At 40.4% G+C, this 23,763-nt stretch overlaps 1 protein-coding gene across 1 annotated transcript; it reads left to right on the forward strand.

Moving 5' to 3' along the window:
- The first annotated feature begins 408 nt into the window (after nt 1-408).
- Nucleotides 409-23,602, forward strand: AK3 (adenylate kinase 3). The gene is made up of 5 exons (XM_039364442.1): nt 409-735; nt 8,911-9,030; nt 17,161-17,333; nt 18,477-18,595; nt 23,216-23,602. The coding sequence occupies exons 1-5, from the start codon at nt 585-587 to the stop codon at nt 23,322-23,324; spliced, it is 672 nt and encodes a 223-aa protein (XP_039220376.1). The 5' UTR covers nt 409-584; the 3' UTR covers nt 23,325-23,602.
- Nucleotides 23,603-23,763: the final 161 nt, after the last annotated feature.

Genomic DNA, 23,763 nt, shown 5'->3' on the forward strand with positions numbered 1-23,763 from the left:
TTAATACATTAAGTCTGAGACCTAACTGAGCACTGTAACTCTCAGGCTTTAATAATGTGCAGCCAGACAGCTACATTGCAAACATCATCTATTTACTTTACATTTAACAAAGCAGCTACCCTCCTTCCTTTGCCGTTCATTTTGGGTTGGCCAGAACGGACCCAATACAATAAAATAAATAAAACAAACTTCTTGCTACCATATTGGTTGTCCTGATTTTTTGCAGGTCAGATCTGATAACTGACTGATGGTGATATCTGTGGGGAAGGAAAGAAGGAAGGAAGGAAGGAAGGAATTTGTAGACCGAAGCGGTAAAACGAGGGACCTGAGCCCCGCAGGGAGGCCTGTTTGCAGCTCGGAGGCCGGGCTTGCGGCCGGGGGAGGAGTCATTCCGGGCTGCCTCGTCGACTGGGCTGCGGAGACGCCCATTTTCCTGAGTTGAGCTGGTACCTGTCGGGTCGAGGCCGTGACCGCCGGGGCCCTCCGAAGGAGATGCTGGGGGCGTAGCGAGCGCCGCTGCAAGTCGAGGGAGGGGGGGGAACGCTGCGATTTTGCTTTCCTCCCATCCCGCCAACAAGCCGGCCATGGTGGTGCGGGCGGCGCTGATGCGGGCGCTGATCATGGGGGCCCCCGGCTCTGGGAAAGGCACCGTGTCTTCCCGCATCGTCCAGCACTTCGCCCTGAAGCATCTCTCCAGCGGAGACATCCTGAGGGACAACATGAATAGGAAGACCGGTAAGGAAGGCGAGCGAGGACGCCAATATATAAAACCATCAGTTTCAGATGGTTTTCAGCTCTTTTCAGCTCTTCACAGAAATTCAACCATTATATCTGTTATTTTGGCAAAGAGTGGGAAAGGAAAACATGTTTTGGGCAAGGCTGATATTCAGGTGGCTTGGTTCACCTATTGGGCTAAGCCATGGTTTATTGAACAGAATTTGCAGAATATGCGAAGCCTCTAGCGTAGTGTTAAATGTGAACCAAGCCCTGGTTGATCTAGATTTGAGATTCTGAAAGGGAAGGGTCACAAAATAGTTGAAAGTAGTTGCAAGATTTCCTGGAATTAAAAGCTTGCAACTATTACATGAAGCTTTGGTTGGCAGGCCTTGTAACAGTATTCTCTTCATGTGGATTTTGGGTTTTTATTTCTCCAACATTTACTTATTCCATCCCTCTACATTTGGCAATGTATGTAACTGCCATCAATAATCCTTTCCCAGCTATCATTAAAACACCAGTATTGTAATTAAATGTATTTAATTAATGTAATTACAAGTGCTTTTATTAATTTACCAGTTCTTCTTTAGTGTGTTTCACTGTTTCACCTCATTGAAGAACTTGAACCAAGCCCAGACGAAGGACCAAGTCTGTGGCACAGCAAGTGGAAATTTATTGTGGTCCTCAGAGGTCTACTTTGTTTATATTAACCATGGCTTTGTCATATTTTCCCAGTGCTTGTAATACAAGCCATCAAGCATTCTGAAGAGGCAACATATGTGTGTATACTGCGGAGATATATTTAGCATGTTTTCTAGCATACACTATCTTAATATTTCAACATGGCATGGAACACTGGCAGATTCCATCACTGGGTGGGGAGAAGGCTTCTCTAATTGATTACACTATAAATCAGGGGTGCCCAACCTTGGCAACTTTAAGACTCGTGGACTTCAACTCCCAGAATTCTCCAATCAGCATGGGAGTTGAAATCCACAAGTCTTAATGTTGCCAACATTTATACAAAATTTTTACCTAAATAGTCATCTGAATTTGATCACCTTCCTAGTATCTCAGGGATAACAGCATTAGATAGCCTATTTCTGGAAATGGATCCAGTAGCTAACATGGGATTTGATCTGAAGCTGGGGCTAGTTTGTGCTAGATAGTCAACCTTGGCTCTTTTGTGACTCGTGGACTTCAATTCCCAGAATTCCTGAGCCAGCTAATCTAAGCTGGCTCAGCTAAACTAAGCTAAGCTGGCTCAGGAATTCTGGGAATTGAAGTCCACGAGTCATAAAAGAGCCAAGATTGACTACCCCTGTGCTAGATGGACAAAGAGGCTATGTCTGAGTCGCACTGTTCTGAAGTAGCATCGCAGATATACTTTACAGTAATTGAAGGTTGTCCTGGAAACTGTTCGTTATCAGATATTGTCACTTTATCCAGTGCTGTCTGCTCAAATATCAAGGAATAGAGAAACTCTAAAAGAAAGCTTGCCCCTCAGTACCTAGGGCAGGGGTAGGCAACCTTGGCTCTTTTATGACTCGTGGACTTCAACTCCCAGAATTCCTGAACCAGCTGTGCTGGCTCAGGAATTCTGGGAGTTGAAGTCCACAAATCATAAAAGAGCCAAGGTTGCCTACCCCTGACCTAGGGCTAAGAATGAACTGATTATGTATTTTAAAATAGCTGTGGATGATTTAGCTTTATACACAAGATCTGAAAAAAAAAAAACCTAGAATAAATACCCGAGGCTTCCCAACTACATTTAATAGCAGCATCGTAAGCCTAATGTAAGTACCTAACATTAGGCTTACGATGCTGCTATTAAATGTAGTTGGGAAGCCTCGGGTATTTATTCTAGTTTTTTTTTTTCAGATCTTGTGTATAAAGCTTTCCATTCAATTAATAGGTTCCTTGCCTTATACCAGACACAGAATGGGGAAATGCTTTTAGGACAGGGATCCCCAACCCTCCCGTCCGTGGACCGGTACTAGGCCGCAGCATGCCAGCAACCACTCCGCATAAACAAGCAAAGCCCTATCTGTGGGATGCAGGCAGCCCATAAAACCACGCCCCCTTCACAAAACCGGTCCCTGCTGCCCAAAAGGTTGGGGATCTCTGTTTTAGGGTATTATATGGAGAAGAAAATTTACTTGAATCTAAAGTAGAACCTAATATTAACTAGCTCCCTAGTTAAGTCTTTTCTACATTAAATCGCGTCTAAGATTCTCGGAGACTTCCTGGACAAGTCCTTGCAGGGTTTTTTGTGTTTTTTTACAAGCTCTGAAATAATAGGCCTCATATAATTGTTCAAGCGTAATAAACCCCAGATAATGATTTTATTGCTGCCAAAGTCTTATGCCATAATTTGGAATAATGGGCCACACAAATGCCCAACAACAGGGGCCTAACCATTAGAGTGCTTGCTTATAAAGAGGGTACTTGTGAACTGCCTGCCATTGACCCATCAGCCTCTAAGCATAAGAAAGCTCTGTGCTAAAATCAACACAACAAATAGAAGCAAATATGCAAGCTGGCTTTAGAGATGGATGCTATCCTTCCTTGACTATGTTCAACTTTAGCAACACTTGGTTGAAAAATATTCATCTAAAACAGACTCTGCGTCCCTTGTATTAAGGTCTGCATTTGATTTCATTTCCAAAACAAAGTTGTGGAATAAAGTCATAAATTCTTTTATGATTGGTAGATGCCCGCTGCTGTTAATCTATAACCCTTGTGAGAATACCAATACAAAGGTTCATTGTAGTACACAAGGCCATTATGATAAAGAGATCCCAACCCAAAGAACAGCCCTTCACTTTTAACAGAACAGCATGAAAGCTTTATTTGGCAAAAATGCATATGCAATTACTGTTTGGTGCTTAGCTGGGACTTTACTGTTCTTTTGTCCCATTGCAAGGGGTCTGCTCCAAATTGTTCCAAGTGGCCCCATGTGCTCCTAATATAGTATTAAGGAAGGAGACAAGATTGACTGACATTGAAATCAGCACTTGGATTTGCTTTATTGCATTCTGGTGGAAGCTGTTATTCTTTTCAGAAGGCCTCGGTTCTTTTCTTTTGGCAAAGTTGTGCAGATTTGACCATTTTGATTCAACAAAGAATAGAACAATTTAGCAAAAAATGTAGTATTGTGGTTTTTCTCCTAGAGAAAATTAGTAATAGTAGTAAAGTTGGAAGGGACCTTGGAGGTTATCTATTCCAACCCCCTGCTCAGGCAGGAAACTCTACACCATTTCGGACAAATGGCTGTCCAGTCTCTTCTTAAAAACTTCCAGTGTTGGAGCATTCACTGCTTCTGGAGGCAAGCTGTTCCACTGATTAATTGTTCTCACTGTCAGGAAGTTTCTCCTTAGTTCTAGGTTGCTTTTCTCCTTGATTAGTTTCTACCCGTTGCTTCTTGTCCTGCCTTCAGGTGCTTTGGAAAATAGCTTGATTCCCTCTTCTTTATGGCAGCCCCTGAGATATTGGAACACTGCTATCATATCCCCCCTTGTCCTTCTCTTCGTTAAACTAGACATACACAATTGAAAATCTCTAATTGATAATTTTCTAATTGAAAATTTCGAATTGATAACCACGCATTGTACTCAAGCAATGTGCCCAAGATATGGAAACCTAACTGGATCCTTTTGCTCAGAGTCAGCAAGATAGCTATATAACTGTCCCTAAACTCTGGAGAACACTAACTTAGCAAGAAAGCTACACAACTCTCCCCAAACGTTGGAGGACATTAACCTTAGCAATATAGCTACACACCTATCCCTAAATTCTGGAGGACACTAACCTTAGCAAGTTGCAGTTGACCTAAACTCTGGAGACACTAACCTTAGGAAGAAAGCTGCACAACTCTCCCAAAACTCTGGAGGACATTAACCTTAGCAATATGGCTACAGAACTCTCCCCAAACTCTGGAGGACACTCACCTTAAGCCTCCTTTAATACACTCCTTAAGGCAGGGGTTCTCAACTTTTTTAATGCCGCGACCCCCCAACCGGTCGTAAGTCGAGGACTACTCAACTGGTGCAGCACCGTTTGCAGAATGGGACTTTTGGCGGGCTCAGCAGGGCAGAGACAGCCTGGACAATTCCTATTGGCTTTTGAAAGCCAATAGAATTAGACTCTATTCAAGAAAGTCTATTCTATTGGCTTTCAAAAGCCAATAGAATAAAGGGGAGTAGCAGAGCTAAGGAAAAGGGGGAAAAAATGGCCGACTGCGTTGTTTGGCGACCCCCGTGAAATGGTCGTTCGACCCCAAATGGGGTCCCGACCCATAGGTTGAGAACCACTGCCTTAAGGGGTTCTTGACGGCAGGTACAAAATAATTCCTGAACTAAGGCTGCATCCTTATGGGGAATGGTTCATAAAAACCATAGTTCTACTAACTATATTATGTTTTTTCTAAGGACACAAGGGTCCATCTTATCATTATCCTTTTGATGAAATGTCCAGGCAATTCTGATATATTTTATATGCAGTTTTTACCAGACCAGTATGATTCCATTTCTGTGAATGTGGTCAAATTTTGTTACACTTCAGTAAAACCAGACATTCTTTGATTTCATCCATGATCTAAATATAAACTTTTATTTTGTTTCATCTGATTGTTATATTCTGATGAGTGACCATATGAAAAGTATGTATATATGTATCTTCCTTTTTAATGCATCAATGTGAGTATCCCCATATCCATCCTTTTTAATACATCAGTTTAGTATTTGGGTTAGGGATAGATTGTCATGGAGAAAAGCTATGTGGTTGCTAGGAGTCAAAAATAACTTGATGGCACATATTAGATTAGCATTGGAAATGTGCAAAGAATAAAGAACAGTTCTGTTGAATTCTGCCCTGTTCAAACTTTTCAAGGAAAAATATGGTTTGGCAAGGAGTATGTGGATATTGCTGATCTTTTAACTGGTTTTATGATTATTTTTAAGAATTTTGTATGAATTGTTAGTTGATTATAAGCTGCTCTTTTATATATTGTAACACAGTGTTTTTTATTTCGACATTTCAAAGTGATGCTTAGAGAGCCAGATTGGTGTAGAGGTTTTAAGGCATCAGGCTAGAAACTAGGAGACTGTGAGTTCTAGTCTGCCCTAAGCACAAAGCCAGCTGGGAGACCTTGGGCCAATCACTTTCTCTCAGCCCTAGGAAGGAGGTAATGGCAAGCTACTTCTGAAATCTTACTGCAGGAAAGACTTATCCAGGCAGCCTTGGACATGATTGAACATAAGAAAAAACGTGATGCTTGGAAATATGCTGTGTCTGAAGTTCAGTTTACTTCACAACTGATGGGTGGTGGGTTGTTCTACTATGTTTATAACTTTTCCAATTGAACAAATAGTAGAATCTGTTTAGCTTCTGAGCATCGTTCTCTGTCATGTTTTGCATAATATGCCTAAACATGCATTCTGTTGTACAGAACCAGGATAGAAGAAGGCTCATGCTTAACCTGCAAAGCCCAAGTTTTCTAAATTAACCATTGTGATGAATAACACTACAATAACACTACAATAATCCATTAATCTGTAATCTGTTAATCTGTAATCCTAGAAAGATGGGTTGTAGGGAATTTGGACAACTGATTTGCCTTACAGCTTGAATTCTGTTTATGAGAATAATTTCCATAATATTATAGCATGGTGAAACAGACTTGAGATTATTCTTAAATTGTAGTATAACCTACAAACAGCGAATCTATAAGCAGTAGTATAAATAGGGAGAAAAAAAAGCCTTAAATATGAATATGTGAAAAAATCCAAAGTGATAGATATGTACTGGATTACTTTTTAGATTTCTAAAGACTAGCGTAATGTCACTAAATATATATATTCCATGTTGTTTTGATTGCAGAATTTCCTCTGCACGCCCTGAAGCCAGTTTAAATAGTTCCAAGTTCATATAAGTTAAACATTTACTTGTACGGACACTTAAAGGTTAACGTCACTTTGCTGAGTTTAAGGTCTTGCTGTTTCTGGAGTATGTTAGCGGTTGCAGAAAGTATGTTTAGTAATAGAGAAGGAATATGAGGGAGCACAGATTTAGAATGTTTTCCTTAGGGCAGGAAAGAAGATGTTATTTGCTTGAGCAAATCATGAGCTCCCCTTTCTCTATAAGACAATAAGATAATAATGAGGTTTTCAAGTTGTGTTTTGTGAAAGATTAGCATATAACAGTGGTGGCGAACCTATGGCACACGTGCCAGAGGTGGCACTCGGAGCCCTCTCTGTGGGCACGCGCACTGTCGCCCCAGCCCTGCCTCCCCCCGCGGCCCCCTCCCCAGCAGCCCTCCTGGAGGAGAGCTGCCCCCGGGCACAACCTGCATCGAGCAGCGCAGCCAAGGACACAGCCAGGCAGCAGAGACAAGACTCCGCCCTCGTGCCTCATAGCATGCAGATGATGCTGCTGGGTGTGGGCGGAAGGCGTGGCTGCCATGGCGCTCCAGGGCTGCCGGGGCAATCGGCGGGCCATGGAGGCGGTGCGTGGTCCTGTGGGTGGGTGGGGCAGGGGGCGGGCAGGGGCAGAGCAGGCAGGAGGGGAGGAGGAGTGGAAGCAGGGGGCGGTTTTTGGGCACTCGGTCTCTAAAAGGTTTGCCATCACTAGCATATAGGAAATGGAAGATGAGGAAAATTATTACTGTTCATTGTTTCATGTAAATTGTGCTGCACTTCAATGGTTAGATGGCCTAGACTGGGGTCCCCAACTCCCGGTCTCTGAACGGGCACTGGGGCTGTGGCATGCCAGAAACTGGGCTGTGCAAACAAGCTAAGCCCAATCCGCGGGATGCAGACAGCATGCGAATCCACGCTCCCTCCAGTCCACAGAAAAACCTCTCTCCTCAGAATCGGTCCCTGGTGTCCAAAAGGTTGGAGGCCGCTGGCCTAGACATTGGTAGTTGAATATAGATCTTTTTAACATTTATATTTTATTGTGTTCTACTAATCTAGATGAAATGTTAATATATATATTGCTAGTCCATATATTATATGCCATACGTTAAATAATAATAAATGACTGTTCCTTTTCTTTGACAAAGTCCCTACTTTATGCTAGGAAAGCATAAAGCATGGCTTACATGCTAATTCCAAGGTTATATTTATGTTTTGTTAAGCTCAGTATATGTTAAAAATTAAACTTACACAGGCAATAAGAAATGCCATTAAGTTCAGGGAAATGTGCTTTCGAGAATTTATGTGTGAGATTATTATGCACATTTCCTGTTCTTTGCTAAAGCATCACACTAAATTGCCTGACTCCTGTCAGTGGAAGCAACTAAATACACATGCAGCTTTCCAGCTTTATAGTTTGCCTTACCTTTATCATTTGTTTAATGTTTCTTTCAAATTGGAATCCTTGGCTTCTTGATTTCCTAATAAGCCAGAATCAGAAGCAAATGATAAAGTTATAACTGAAATGGTGCAGTTAAAACTAAACAGTGATAGAGTGGAAAGGCATATTATGCAAAAAGAAACATGTAATGTAAACATGTAACAGATATTATTATGACAACCACTCTGCAAGTATGATTGTATAGGCTACTCCTTATAATCACTAAGTCCCAAAGTAAACCACAGTAATTCATTAGCGCCCTAATTGATCGACCAATGTTTATTTAGAAGCCAAAATTATCCTGAGTTGTGGAATACTTCCAAACCAAGCTGATGGCCATAAACAACTTTAAGAGCCTATTAAGTAGTTGATCTGGAAAATGTCCAATGTAATTGAACAGTCTGTAAATGTAAAAGGAGAGGAAGGAAATGAATTAGCTATAGGAGCCAAAAAGCAAAGATTTTAGCTGTGAAAGGAAAGAGGAACAAGATATCTGTCATCCATAAAGACTGAATTCGAAAAAGAGTTAATTTGAGGAATGCTTATTTTGAGCAAGAATACAGTTTGATTTTGGTTTTGCAAGAGGATATTTTTTGGCCTGTATTTCTTTAACTTTTACTGAATGTGCTCATCCGTAGTGTGATAGCAGCCTTCAGGTGTAGTCCTATAATAATACTTGATTCTCTGGGGAAAATGTATAGTATATATTTTTTCTGCTCATTTTTCCACCAATAAAAGATGAATGTTGAGTGAGAGCAAAACAAAATAAAACTATAACACAATTGCATGCAAGATTCTACTTCCTTAAGATTTTTCTGTTCATTCTTGCTTCCACAGAAATTGGCATATTGGCTAAGTCATATATTGAAAAAGGGCAACTGATTCCCGATGACATCATGACCCAGCTGATGCTGAGTGAGCTGAAAATGCTAGATCAGAAGCACCTGCTGCTGGATGGTGAGAACTTGCATTGTATCTTTTCTCAATGAAGGGTAGTTTCCAGCTAGTGAATCCTATATGTTAAGCATAAAAGGTTGGTTGATGATAAGGTATTGAACAGTTACATTGTTTGTTATCAAGGAGTTTCTGATAGCTTTTAGGGGCCCTGACATAACCGGAAGTGAGCTTCTCTTCGTGAAGTTGGGCTGTAGAGATCAGGTGGGACAGCAGCTGTTGACTTACCTTCCTCCTTGCAGTATTTATTTATTTGGAAATTTTATGTTGCCGCCTACTCGCTCACAGGGACTCAAGAAGGGTAACAAACACGATTAGGGGATTGGAGGCTAAAACATATGAAGAACGGTTACAGGAATTGGGTATGTCTAGTTTTATGAAAAGACCGAGTTCTAGACCTCCCTTAGCTGCATGGGGAAGTTTAATTTTGGTATCAAGTCTTTTTGGTGGCAATATTTTCTTTTATTGTTCATTTTTATTTTTGGGTGGTGAGCCGCTCAGAGTAAGGTGGGCAGCCATATAAATGTTTTAAACCAAACCTTGCATTACATGGAATAGACCTCTAAGCCTTTGATCCTGAGTCTAGAATCTTTTCTGGGTGTCCCTGGGTTTAGGGGCATGAAGCAGACGCGAACAAAGGGCAAAGGGCAGACAGGAAGGTCCAAAAGCTTTCTAAATGACCTAAACTTTCAGTAAACTATGGGTATGAAAATAATAAAGATTAAGGATATAGGAAGAGATGTACTGAAACCATCCATGTGATGATGGTGATGGTGATGATGATGTTGTTGGAAGGAACCTTGGAGGTCATCTAGTCCAACCCCCTGCTCGGGCAGGAAACACTATACCATTTCAGACAAATGGCTGTCCAGTCTCTTCTTAAAAACTTCCAGTGTTGGAGCATTCATCGCTTCTGGAGGCAGGTTGTTTCACTGGTTAATTGTTCTGTCAGGAAATTTTTCCTTAGTTCTAGGTTGCTTCTCTCCTTGATTAGTTTCCATCCGTTGCTTCTTGTCCTGCTTTCAGGCGTCTTGGAGAATAGCTTGACTCCCTCTTCTTTGTGGCAGCCCCTGAGATATTGGAACACTGCTATCATGTCCCCCCTCGTCCTTCTCTTCATTAAACTAGACATACTCAATTCCAGCAACCGTTCCTTATATGCTTTACCCTCCAGTCCCCTGATCATCTTTGTTGCTCTTCTCTGTACTCTTTCTAGAGTCTCAACATCTTTTTTACATCGTGGTGACCAAAACTGGATGTGATCCTTAGTGTGGCATTCTGTGACAAACCAGGAGGCAAAAGCACTTATAGTATATAATACCACCAACTGTCACTGGGTTAGTTAAAGTTGGCTTTTCCGTATCTAGGAAGACTCCTGGTTACTTGGCCTTTAACTGTCACAATTTCTTAGAGAGTTATGGTTATTACTGAGAATTCTGCAATGCTTGGCAAAACGGTCTGTGTAAGATAAGGTGGCTCAGATTATGATAGTTTTAAAAGATGAAAAAAAGCACTTTCAGTTGAAATCTGAACCATTGGCTTAGCCAGCATAATGGATACTGGGTAAATATGCACATGCTGTCCCACACACCAAGGACAAGGTGGATTTTCAGATCTGATTAGATGTGACGATGGTTTGATTGCATTTCAGTTGAAATGTCATCGAATATTTCTCAATTTTAGTGTTACATAGAAATAGAAACTATCAGGATACTGCATTTTAAATGAAATGATGCAGTGCTACATGGGAATATTCCAAAATATACCTATTTTTGGAACTTGGGTACAAATGTTTCCAATTAATAAACAGGCCAAGCCATATGCAAATAAGAGAAAAGCAAAAGTATGTTAGCATAAAGCCCCCAACCTTCTGGGCACCAGGGACCGATTCTGAGGAAAAGCGGTTTTTCTGCGGACTGGAGGCAGCGTGGTTTTGCATGCTGCCTACATCCCGCGAATTGGGCTTCGCTTGTTTGCACGACCCGGTTTCTGGCATGCCACAGCCCGGGGGATTGGGAACCCCTGCCGGAAACATTGGCAGATATGTTAGTCTGGTATGCCTTGCCCAAATACAACCTGAGTCAGAAATATAGACTAAAAATTTTCTCTTTATTTATCTACACCAGTGGTTCTCAACCTGTGGGTCGGGACCCCATTTGGGGTCGAACGACCATTTCTCGGGGGTCGCCAGACAACGCAGTCTGCTATTTTTTCCCCCCTTTTCCTTAGCTATGCTACTCCCTTTTATTCTATTGGCTTTTGAAAGCCAATAGAATAGACTCTCTTGAATAGAGTCTAATTCTATTGGCTTTCAAAAGCCAATAGGAATTGTCCAGGCTGTCTCTGCCCTGCTCAGCCCACCAAAAGCCCCAGTCTGCAAACGGTGCTGCACCAGTTGAGTAGTCCTCGACTTACAACCAGTTGAGTAGTCCTTGACTTACGACCGGTTGGGCGTCGCGGCATTAAAAAGGTTGAGAACCACTGATCTACACAAACGAAGAGGACACGCCACCCATTTGAAGAGCCCCTTAGACATATAAAAAAAAAAACCCCATCCCCCACCCCTCACAAACACCCTCCCTTCCCCCCCCCGAGCTTCCCAGAGCAGAATATAGGCTTAGTTAAAAATTAACAAATAAAGATAAAAATTAAATTAAAAAATTTATATTTATATATATATAAAAAAAGTATCTATATATAACATTCTCTATATATAAAAATAAAACTTATGAAAAAACTATGTGATATTTTTTTATACCCAGTCTAAATTGTATAAATTTTATCCATTTGTCCCAAACGGCAAGAAACTTCTCTTGCGTTTGTTGCTTTAAGAAAGCCGAAATCTTTGCCATTTCCGCCAAATAGGACACTTTAAGAAACCATTCCTGCAGTGTAGGCAAAGATTCCTTCTTCCAATATTGTCCAACTAACAGCCTCGCGGCTGTAATCAAATTTAACATCAATACAACCTCCTTTGTATCACAATCTGTAACAATGCCCAACAAAAATAATTGCGGAGTAAATTTTACCCTCCTTCTAAAAATTCTCTGGATATTCCACCATATTTTGATCCAAAATGCTTTTATCTCTCTGCATGACCACCAAATATGATAATAGGAAGCATCCGTATAACCACATCTCCAACATTTGGGTTGTACGTCAGGGTACATAAGAGACATTTTTTGTGGATCAAGGTGCCATCTATAAAACATTTTATAAAAATTCTCCCTAAGGTTCTGTGCTTGTGTAAATTTGACATTTCTCACCCAAATGGTTTCCCAGATGTCCAATGAGACTGGGACACCAAAATTCTGCGCCCATCTAATCATACAGTCTTTAATTAATTCCGTTTCTGAGTCCATTTCAACTAATACCCCATAGATTCTCTTGATATGGGTTTGTCTTTGATCCTTGACTTGCTTAATAAGATTTCCATCTTCTCTAAGAAAACCCAATTTACAATCCACCTTCCATTTATCTACTAGTTGCCTATATTGGAACCAAGAATAAATAATATTTTCTTGCGCTAAATCTTCCCGTAATCTTAACTGCCAGTTTTGCCCATCCCATCTAAGTAGCTGACTATAAGACACCATATCCATTTTTACACCTCTTTTTATTCCTTCTATCGCATGCCAAGGTATGGCCCATAATGGAACTTTAAAATCACTTTTATAATATTTTCTCCAAGTCCTAAGTAAAGAGATTCTTAAAATATGAGATTTAAAGACCCAATCCATTTTTTTATTAAATATTAAATAGGCATGCCACCCATAAAGTAAATCCCATCCCTCTAAATGAAGTATCTCAGGATTTGTCAAATTTACCCAATCACTAATTAGTGTTAAAACCACCGCATCATAATATAATTTCAAATTTGGTACCTTGAGTCCACCCCTCTCACGGAAGTCTTGCATAATTTTAAACTTAACCCTTGGCTTTTTCCCTGCCCAAATAAATTTATTAAGACCCTTCTGCCACTCACTTAAGTTAATCTCATTTTTCAAAATCGGTAACATTTGAAACAAAAAAAGAAACTTGGGTAGAATATTCATTTTTATCACTGCAATTCTTCCCATGAGGGATAATTGCAACTTCTCCCAATTCTTCAAGTCCTTCTGTACCCTGACCCACAACCTTTCATAGTTATTTTTAAATAATTTTACATTAGAAACAGACAACATCACCCCCAAATATTTTACCTTATTAACAATCTCAAAACCCGTCAAGTTAGCCAAAATCTGCTTCTCCTGACTAGACATATTTTTAGGTAAGATTTTAGTCTTATTTACATTAATCTTGAAACCCGAAACCAAACCATAATGATGAATCAACTGTAATAAGTTTACTACAGAGTGATCAGGTTGCGACAAAGTAACAACCAAGTCGTCCGCAAAAGCTCTCAGCTTATATTCTTTTTTGTTAACTTCTATTCCTTTAATTTCCTGAGACTCTCGAATTTTGATCAATAATATTTCCAATGTTAAAACAAACAACAATGGCGATAAAGGACACCCCTGTCTAGTACCTTTCTCTATTGTAAAAACCTCCGACAAACCTCCATTAACAATAAGTTGTGCCGTTTGTTTTTGATATATTACCGTAAGGGCTTGTAATATCTTTTCGCCAAAATTCATTTCTTCCATTACTCTTAGCATAAAATGCCAATTCAATTGATCAAATGCTTTTTCAGCATCTAAAAATATGAGCCCTGCAGGAACTTGGTTGTTCTTGTCTAAATATTCTAATAGATTAATAATTTGTCTAACATTATTTTTCATATACCTTCCAGTTATAAACCCTGATTGATCTTTATACACAAGATGATGCACCACCCTCATAAGCCTATTTACCAAAATTTTTGCAAATATCTTATAATCCACATTTAAAAGAGATATAGGCCTATAATTTTTTGGTAAAGTAAGATCTTGATCCTCCTTTGGAATCAATAATATAAAAGCACTACGCCATGAAGGAGGAATCTCTAAACCCTGTAAGATACCATTAAAAAGATCACTTAATGGTTGGATCATCTCCTCCATTAAAGCTTTATAATAAACAGTTGTTAACCCATCCGTACCCGGTGCTTTCCCTAATTTCAATTGTTGAATTGCTGAGGCAATTTCCTCCTTGGTAATTAAGCCATTAATTTCATGTTTCTGATCCTCAGTCAGTTTGGGAAAACTTGCCTCAGCTAGATATTTATTTATATCTAGCAGTTGCACGTTAGTAGATTTGTATAACTTTTGATAATAATCCAAAAAAGATTTTTTGATCAATTCCTTCTGAAAAACTAATTTACCCTTGTAATTTATTTTCTCTATTATTCTCTGTCTCTGTTTCTTTCTTAATTGATAAGCCAACCATCTCCCAGGCTTATTAGCATTACAAAATGTATTTTGTTTCATAAACAATAAATTGGTTGCAGCTTGATCTGCTATCAACATATTAAATTGTGACCTTAATAACTTTACAGATTCTTTAATACTTTCATCAGAAGGATTTAAAATCAAGGCCCTTTCTTTTGATTTAATTTCATCTTCAAGTTCTCTACGTTTCTGAATCTGCTTCCGCTTATGACAATTATTCATTTTTATCAAAACACCACGCATAAATGCTTTACCTGCATCCCATACCATTGACATTGAAGTCCCCTTATACATATTCAAAACAAAATAGTCCTTTAAACACTCCTTTAACTTTTGAACATTCTTCTCTTGTCTGAACAAATTTTCATTAACTCTCCAGGATCTCCTTTCCTCTTTCTCTTGAGTCAGCTCCATCCAAACTGGGCTATGATCCGTCAGTGATCTAGGAAAAATCTTTACATTCTTTACTTTATTATACAAATCCGTAGTAATCAAAAAAAAGTCAATTCTTGAAAAAGATTGGTGTCTATCAGAAAAAAAAGTGAAATCTCTCTCCTCTTGATTACATTCCCGCCAATAATCCCTTAATTCCCAGTCTTCCTTCATATCAAAAAAAGCTTTAGGTAGCCTTGCTTGTTTAAGAAAAGGAGAGGAACCTTTCTTGTCCCTTTGTATATCTAAGACACCATTCCAATCACCCATTAATACCACTGATCTATAGTCAAGCAATGTTATTTTTTGATGTAACTGCTTATAAAATTGTTCCTGTTGTTGATTTGGAGCATAAAGTCCCACTATGAGTATTTTCTTACCATATATACCAAGTTCAATCATCACATATCTCCCCTGGGGATCTGATTCTACCAGACAAGCTGGTAGGTTTTGTTTAACATATATAACAACTCCCCCTTTCTTCCCAGGAGCAGAAGATATAAAATGAGATCCCAAACGAGCATTAACTAAATATTTCTGATCTTTAAGTAAGATATGAGTTTCCTGTAAGCAAATAACGTCATTGGTATGTTGCTTCAAATAATAAAAGATTTTTTTCCGTTTCTGAGGAGAATTCAATCCATTAACATTCCAGGTCAAAAACTTTGCCATCTCCCTTGGCACGCAGCCTGGAGAAGACACCATCAAGATCTGAAAGAGCTGCATGTGTTGCATAACTCTTGGGTCTTGCTCCTCCCACCGGCGATGATGCATTTCCAGAAGAATTCTCTTTGGGCTCTTTTTTACGTTGCTCCTTCTCTTTACGCTTATAAGCTGCACGAGTCATCCTCTGCTCTTTAACCTCCATCTGGCGTTGCCTTTCAGCTTGTATCATTCCAGCGGAAACCAAACCTAATGCCTCAGATTGCTGGTCGACTTCCTTGCCACTCGGAGATTTCTGACCAGATGGAGTTGAGCCTGCACCCAGGACCGAAGTATAAAACTCTCTAGCTTTGTCAACTGTATTCAGTCTGTAACGTGTCCCCGCATGGCTCAAGACAATACCCATCGGAATTTCCCATCTAAATGGCATCAATCTAGCTTTAAGCTCATTGGTTAAAAAAGCATTTTTTATATGTTTAGTTTTTTATTTTTATTTTTTTGTATATGTTGTTTTTTGTTTTGTATTGTTTTTGTCTTTTTGTAAAATTTATAAAACTTTCAATAAAAAAAAAAAAAGAGCCCCTTAGAAAGATGGAGAATCAATAAAGGAGAATATTTGCCACTCGGGGTTGAAATGAGGGGTCCTTGGTGCTCTCCGAGTTTGGTTGTTTTCTTGCAGGTGTTTCATTACCCAAACTAGGTAACATCATCAGATGATTCATTTGGGTAATGAAAAGTCAGCAAGAAAACAGTGAAGCTCAGAGAGCACCAAGAACTCCTCGTGTGGAGAAACACTTTAACTTTAATCACTTCAGTCATATAGGGTTTGGAGTGAGTTCTTTGGTTGATTAATATCATTTGACATATCTCAGTGGTTCTAGGGTGTAGCATGAAACATCCCATAATTTCTTAATACGATCTTGTTAATGCTTATCTACATATTCAGGAGGCTTAATGTTATAATGAGTTTGCAAGTTACTAAAGTTCAAGTCTATGTACGGAGAAAAGAGAATCCTTGTCCTTGGCAAGTTTGAAACAGTTCTCTTATCAGGCTGTACTTTCTTTATTCCTTCAAGAACTAGCAACATTAATCAAAGAAACATTAAAGAACTAAAAACATTTTATTAAAGACTAAACATTAAAGAGCTAAAAACAAAGAACTAGAAACATTAATCAAAGACAGCCAGTTTAGTCTAGTGCAGGGGTAGGCAACCTCGGCTCTTTTATGACTCATGGATTTCAACTCCCAGAATTCCTGAGTCAGCTGACTCAGGAATTCTGGGAGTTGAAGTCCATGAGTCATAAAAGAGCCGAGGTTGCCCACCCCTGGTCTAGTGGTTAAGGCACAAGGTTTGAAGGCGGAAACTGAGTTCAAGTCCCACCTTAGCCATCAAAGCCAGCTGGGTGACTTTAGGCCAGTCACTCTCTCTCAACCCAACCCACCTCACAGGGTTGTTGTTGTTGTGAGGTAAATAGGAGAAGGCAGGTGTATTGAATATCTTCATTGCCTTGAGTTGTTTATAAAAATAATAAAGGTTGAATACAAAAAAACAAAAACAAAATCTAATTACTGAAAACATTAATCAAAGAAACCTGACTGGGCTGATCTTAGTGACAGTTTATTTCTGTACCTTTTAGCTATCTGCAGTGGCATTTTGTTTTTCCATAGGCTTCCCCAGGACTGTCCCACAGGCTGAATCGCTGGATAAGGTGTGCCCAATTGACACCGTGATTGTTTTAGATGTTCCTTTTGAGACCATCAAGCAACGTTTGACTGCACGCTGGATCCATCCTGCTAGTGGCAGGGTGTACAATCTTGAATTCAACCCTCCCAGAGTCTCTGTAAGTTTTGTCTATATCTAGTACAGCCATGCAAAAACAAATATTGAAAGCTATCTGCTGATCAAACCATCAGTGTTCACCAACTTGCACATCGTATCCCATAGTTTCCAGCCAGCTGCTGAGCTGGGCAAATGTGTGCTAAATGTTGGCTGATTCTATCTGTTGCTAACCTCTGAAAAAAGTCCATTATGATTGTAATCAAAAAAGAGTTGTGTTGTCTTTAAATAATTCCGTGAGCTAGACTGGGATTAGAGTTAGAGTTGCTTCTCTTCTGTTGTGATGAGTAAACTATTAATCATAGCTGGCATGATTTAACAATATTCGGACAATATGTGTTGCTTTTTCATGTTTAGTTTGAAAATTGCTCATCTTTTGCAATCATCACAATGTAGGGACATAAATTGGCACTTTTCACTTCCAGAAACTCTATACTATTGGTAATTAAAAAGGAAATAGAAGTATCAGCCTGCTGGGTCGAGAACCTTAGGCCTCAGAGTTAAAAATAAAAATCATTTTAAAATGGCTGAAATGAACTAACATGAGATTTCAGCTATTATTCTTTAAAATATTCATTTGGGGATTTTATGGAGAACAACTTAAAATGTTGCAGATGTTACAAAACAATTTACCTTATGGTATGTCAATAATACCTCCATAAAGCCATTCTTGTTCAGTTCATAACTTGATTTTTTTTTACTAACTTACAGTTTTGTTTCTATACTCTTATACATACAATAATAGTGTTTTATAGAAATCAGCAGTGATCAAACTTCATAATAATAGTAACAATGTTAGCATGCATTTAAGAAAGATTGGACATATCTTTTTGAAAGGTCATGTCATACAATAAAGCCTTTTCACTGCCATAGAAACCATCATTCTCTCCTGCCCAATATTTTAAAACTGTCTCTTAATTGCTCAAGAGATTTCTTGGACTATTGCACGGAAGCTGAATATTTATTAAATATAAAGAATATTGCCTATTAGAAGATGTGCTAACTTCCATAATAAAAATGTAGGCAGGAGTAGCAGCTTATGGCATAATTCAAAAACCAGACCGTGCATAGATTCCATAGAAAAAAACTCATAGGCGTATAAACTGCTGTTGTTCATAATAGGGAGCTTTCCTTTTACCATAAACAGGGCCGTGATGATCACACAGGGGAACCTCTTGTTCAGCGTGATGACGATAAACCGGAAACGATTATGAAGAGATTGAAATCTTATGAAGCACAAACCAAACCTGTCCTGGAGTATTACCGGTAAGCACATTTCAATGTGCAATATTTAGTCTTAACGCTTTCTCTTTAACATCTCTGCCACAACTTAGGAACGTTTCAGATGTGCTATGCTAGTGATGGCGAAGCTTTTAGAGACCAAGTGCCCCAAACCTGCCCCCTGCTCTGCCTCCCGTCCTGCCTGCTCTGCCCACGCCCATCCTCTGCTCCACCCGCCCATAGGACCACACACTGCCTCAATGGCCCGCTGTAGCAGATCACCCAGGCAGCCCTGCAGCGCTTTGGCAGCCATGCCCTCCACCCACACCCCGCAGCATCATCTGCACACTTTGGGGCACGAGGGTGGAGTCTTGTCCTTGCTGCCCGGCTATGTCCTTGGCTGCGCTGCTCCGTGCCACGCCTGGGAGTGACTCTCCTCCAGGGGGGCCGCTGGAGAGGAGGGGGCCATGGGGGGAGGCGGGGCTGGGGGGATGGCATGCGTGCCCATAGAGAGGGCTCCGAGTGCCGCCTCTGGCATGCATGCCATAGGTTCGCCATCACTGTGCTGTGCAAATAGTGACAAAAGAAGCTTATGCATGGATTTTTGTCTTCCATGGGGTGGTCTAGGACAGGGGGCCCCAACCCCGAGGCTGCGGCCCACTATTAGGCGTATTTGCAACCAGGCCATGCGAGTGGCAGGCTGGCACATACACACACACACACACATGCAGCTTGACTTGCATGAGCAGCGGGCCAGCATGCATGCAAGTTGAGCTGTGTATACAGCTCAACTTGCACAAATTGAACTGCGCACACATGCATGTGTGCATCAGCCCGATGCTTGTGCAAGTTGAGCTCCATGTGCACCAGCCTGTCGCTCACATGGCCTGCTTGCTCAAAAGGAGCTTCCCGCATGAACGCTCTCTGCTTGCGCAAATGGAACTGCATGTGCTCACCCATTGCTTGAGTGTCCTGGTTTCAAAGGGGTTGTGCCCGGGAGTTGGGGATCCCTGCTTTAGAGTCAAATCAACCCTATCATGGAATCACTTGGATTTGTGCACCACCAAAACAATATTGCATGAACATTGTCCTCTGGCAACAAGGCAACAAACAGGACTTGGCCAATGGTTACAATAACTTCTGTCATTTCCTAATCAGCCCCTGCAAGATAATTGCTGCTGAGAAATGGTTTATTGGTTTATCTACTGCTCGCTGAGACAATATCTACAGTTATGACTGTATCCTGTGTCTTTATCTTCCTAGAAGTTGCTGGTTACTCCATCAGCAGGGTTGTTTTCAATTGTGGTTATTATTTTACTGATGATTAAAGTTATACTTTGTCTTTCTGTTTGGATAAACAGTCAAAATGGTTTGCAGCCATTAAAATATATCTTAGAAAACACAGTCATAAAATTGCTGGAAGTAAAATAAGAGTTAAGTGCTACAACGGTATCATTAAAGTTTGCAAAAGAGATGCATTTTGGCGGTTTCCTAAACCTTGGGAGAGAAGACTAAACATGGGAGGGAATGCACTTCGTGATCTGGAAGCTGCACAAGAGAAGGGCCTCTCCCACATGCCAGATAGTTGAGTTTCTGACTGCAAGGCCATCTTCAAATCTCTGTCTCCTGCTAAGCCAAATAATGTGTTCTAAGTATAGACTTCAGGCACAGAATAAGAATTGATACAAGTTACCCGTGTGTTTCCCCAAAACTAAGACCGGGTCTTACATTAATTTTTGCTCCAAAAGATGTATTATCCGGTTAGGGCTTATATTCAGGGAAATAGTACTAAATGTGTCCATCTGGTTGACAATCTTAACTGGGCCTTATTTTTGGGGTGGGACTTATATTACGAGCATCCTGAAAAATCATGCTAGGGCTTATTTTCCGGTTGGATCTTATTTTTGGGGAAACACGATATATTAAGAAAGCAATATAGCTTGACAGGTCCACTATGAACGAAACAGTAGGCTTGAAGTAAGAGAAGGCCAAAAGAAAAGATGGAAACAGCTTGTAAAGCTGAAGGAGGTTTTAAAACTACTTAATAAAAGAGTGCAAAAACAAGTAAGGTAATCCTCGACTTACAACAATTTGTTTAGTGACCATTTGAAGAGACAATGGCACTGAAAAAGTAACTTGCGACTGTTACTACAACCGCAGCAGCATCTCCAAGGCCACTCGATCAAAATTTGGATGCTTGGTAACTGATCATATTATGATGGTTGCAGCGTCCTGGGGTCATGCAACCACCTTTTGCGACCTTCTTTACAAGCAAAGTCAATGAGGAAGCCAGATTCACTTAACAACCGCGTTACTAAATACTTTAGCAGTATTCCAGTATTTGAGGGGCTGCCACAGAGGAGAGAATGTCAACTTATTTTCCAAAGCACCAGAAGGCAGGACAAGAAACAATGGATGGAAACTAATCAAGGAGAAAAGCAACCCGGAAGGAGGAATTTCCTGACAGTGAGGTCAATTAACCAGTGGAATGATTTGCCTCCAGAAGTTGTGGATGCTTCATCACGGGGGTCTTTAAGAAAAGACTGGACAGCCACCTGTCTGAAATGATGAAAAAAACAAGGTTCTACATTTAGGCTAGACCAGGGGTAGGCAACCCAAAACACTTAAAGAGCCACTTGGACCAGTTTCCCACCAAAAACAAAACACCGGGAGCCGCAAAACCATTTTGATATCTAAAATGAAGATAACACTGCATATATCCTTTTTTACCTTTATTATAGGTGTGTGTGTGTGTGTGTGTGTGTGTTTGTGTGTGTATGTATGTGTGTGTGTGTATATGTATGTATGTATGTATGTATGTATATATATATATATACATACACACACACATACACACACAGGTAAAAAAAGGATATATCCAGTGTTATCTTCATTTTAGATGTCAAAAGGGTCTCTCTCTCTGTCTCTCTCCCTCCCTCCCTCCCTCTCTATCTGCCCTTGGTCTGCCTGCCACTCCTCTTCCCCGGCTCTCTTTCTTTCTCTCTCTGTCTCTTTCCTCTCTCTCTCTCTCTCTCCCTCTCTCTCTTTCTCTCTCTCTCTTTCTCCCCCCCCCTCTCCTATCTGCTGCTCACCTGACAAGCTTCAGGCTGTTGTCCAACAAGATCAGGGGTAGACAACCTCGTCTCTTTTATGACTCATGGACTTCAACTCCCAGAATTCCTGAGTCAGCCTAGCTGGGCTAGCTAGCTCTCTCCTGCCCTTCCTGCTTCCTGCAGAGACGTAGCAAAGGGAGGAGCTCCGCCCAGTAAGCTTTTCAGCTCCTCGGAAAACACTGTGAGTGCACTCTCTTTTTTTTACACACACAGAGAGAGAGAGAGAGAGAGAGAGAGAGAGAGAGAGAGAGAGAGAGAGAGAGAGAGAGAAGCAGGGAAGCGCAATTCCTCTCTCTGTCTCTGTCTCTCTCTGCAAAGGCAGAGGAGGCTGGGAGCCGCAGGGGAAGGCTCAAAGAGCCGCATGCGGCTCCGGAGCCGCAGGTTGCCGACCTGTGGGCTAGACAAACCAAATGCACAGATATCGTATAGGGGGTACCTTGCTCAATAGTAGTAACTGTGAGAGGGACCTCTGAGTCCTAGTGGACAGTCACCTAAATATGAGCCAGCAGTGTGCTGCAGCTGCCAAAAAGGCCAACACAGTGCTAGGCTGCATTAACAGAGGGATAGAATCAAGATCACGCGAAGTGTTAATACCACTTTACAATGCCTTGGTAAGGCCACACTTGGAATACTGCATCCAGTTTTGGTCACCGCGATGTAAAAAAGATGTTGAGACTCTAGAAGGAAAACAGAGAAGAGCAACAAAGATGATTAGGGGACTGGAGGGTAAAGCATATAAGGAACGGCTGCTGGAATTGAGTATGTCTAGTTTAATGAAGAGAAGGACGAGGGGGGACATGATAGCAGTGTTCCAATATCTCAGGGGCTGCCACAAAGAAGAGGGAGGAGTCAAGCTATTTTCCAAGGCGCCTGAAGGCAGGACAAGAAGCAACAGATGGAAACTAATCAAGGAGAGAAGCAATCTGGAACTAAGGAGAAACTTCCTGACAATTAGAACAATTAACCAGTGGAACAACCTGCCTCCAGAAGCGGTGAATGCTCCAACATTGGAAGTTTTTAAGAAGAGACTGGACAGCCATTTGTCCGAAATGGTATAGGGTTTCTTGCCTGAGCAGGGGGTTGGACTAGATGACGTCCAAAGTCCCTTCCAACTTTTTTATTATTATTATTATTAATGGTGTAGGGTCTCCTGCTTGAGCAGGTGGCTGGACTAGAAGATCTCCAAGCTCCCTTCCAGCTCTATTCTGATTAACTATAGTGATTCACTTAACAACTGTGGCAAGAAAGGGTGTCAAATGGGGCAGAACTCGCTTAACAAATGTCTCACTTAGCAACAGAAATTTTGGGCTCAGCTGTCATAAGTCGAGGACTATCTGTATGCATTTTATAAAAGTTTGCATACATGGAATAGTATGCAAATCTTTAGAACATAGTATGCAAACTTTTAGTATGCCAACCTGTAGAACATAGAATCTTAATTTTTTTTTTTTTGGTCCAATTAATCTCCTATACTAGAATCTCAGAATCTAAGAATTGAGAGAAAAACTGCTAATGTGCAAAAATAACTAATGTACTCTTGTCTTCTCTCTAGCCAAAAAGGAGTTCTGGAATCTTTTTCTGGAACAGAGACCAACAAAATCTGGCCTCATGTTTATCGTTTCCTCCAAACGAAGCTGCCTGAAGTGAACCAGACGGGTTGAACATGATTCGTTTTATTAATATACGGAAACTACTAATATATGGCTAAATATCCAGTTTCTAGCAACCTTTAGAATCATAAAAATTTAGGAACGGACTGGGATTTTAGTGATGGAATTATGAGCCACCCTGATATATAGCTGTCTGAAATCTCTAAAATGAGCATGTTTTAATTCTATGCCAAAATCTAATAGGATGATCGATTGCTAATTTTTGTACTGGGTATATCTGGATTTTGTAAAATGTATTTAATAATAAACTGATTTTTAGCAACATTTAATTAAAGTATCCATGGAGTTTGATAAGGATAATAATTTGAAGTATCAATCCCATTTTGAAAATTTACACAAGACCCTTTAAACAGGATGTAGGTAAGATCATAATAAAAAGAATGAGGTAGTCTGTTTTGTACTCTATGGGGCATGAGGCTTCTATAAAAGA

The sequence above is a fragment of the Crotalus tigris genome, unplaced genomic scaffold, assembly GCF_016545835.1.
Source record: "Crotalus tigris isolate CLP2741 ecotype Arizona unplaced genomic scaffold, ASM1654583v1 scf7180000019762.1414395, whole genome shotgun sequence".
In the NCBI taxonomy this organism is placed as follows: domain Eukaryota; kingdom Metazoa; phylum Chordata; class Lepidosauria; order Squamata; family Viperidae; genus Crotalus; species Crotalus tigris.

Excerpts from the sequence above, each read along its gene's own strand:
- AK3 (XM_039364442.1), top strand. The coding sequence starts at position 585 with ATGGTGGTGCGGGCGGCGCTGATGCGGGCGCTGATCATGGGGGCCCCC. Across the intron at positions 9,031-17,160 it reads GAAGCACCTGCTGCTGGATG|GCTTCCCCAGGACTGTCCCA; the intron begins GTGAGAACTTGC and ends GTTTTTCCATAG. Across the intron at positions 18,596-23,215 it reads CCTGTCCTGGAGTATTACCG|CCAAAAAGGAGTTCTGGAAT; the intron begins GTAAGCACATTT and ends TCTTCTCTCTAG.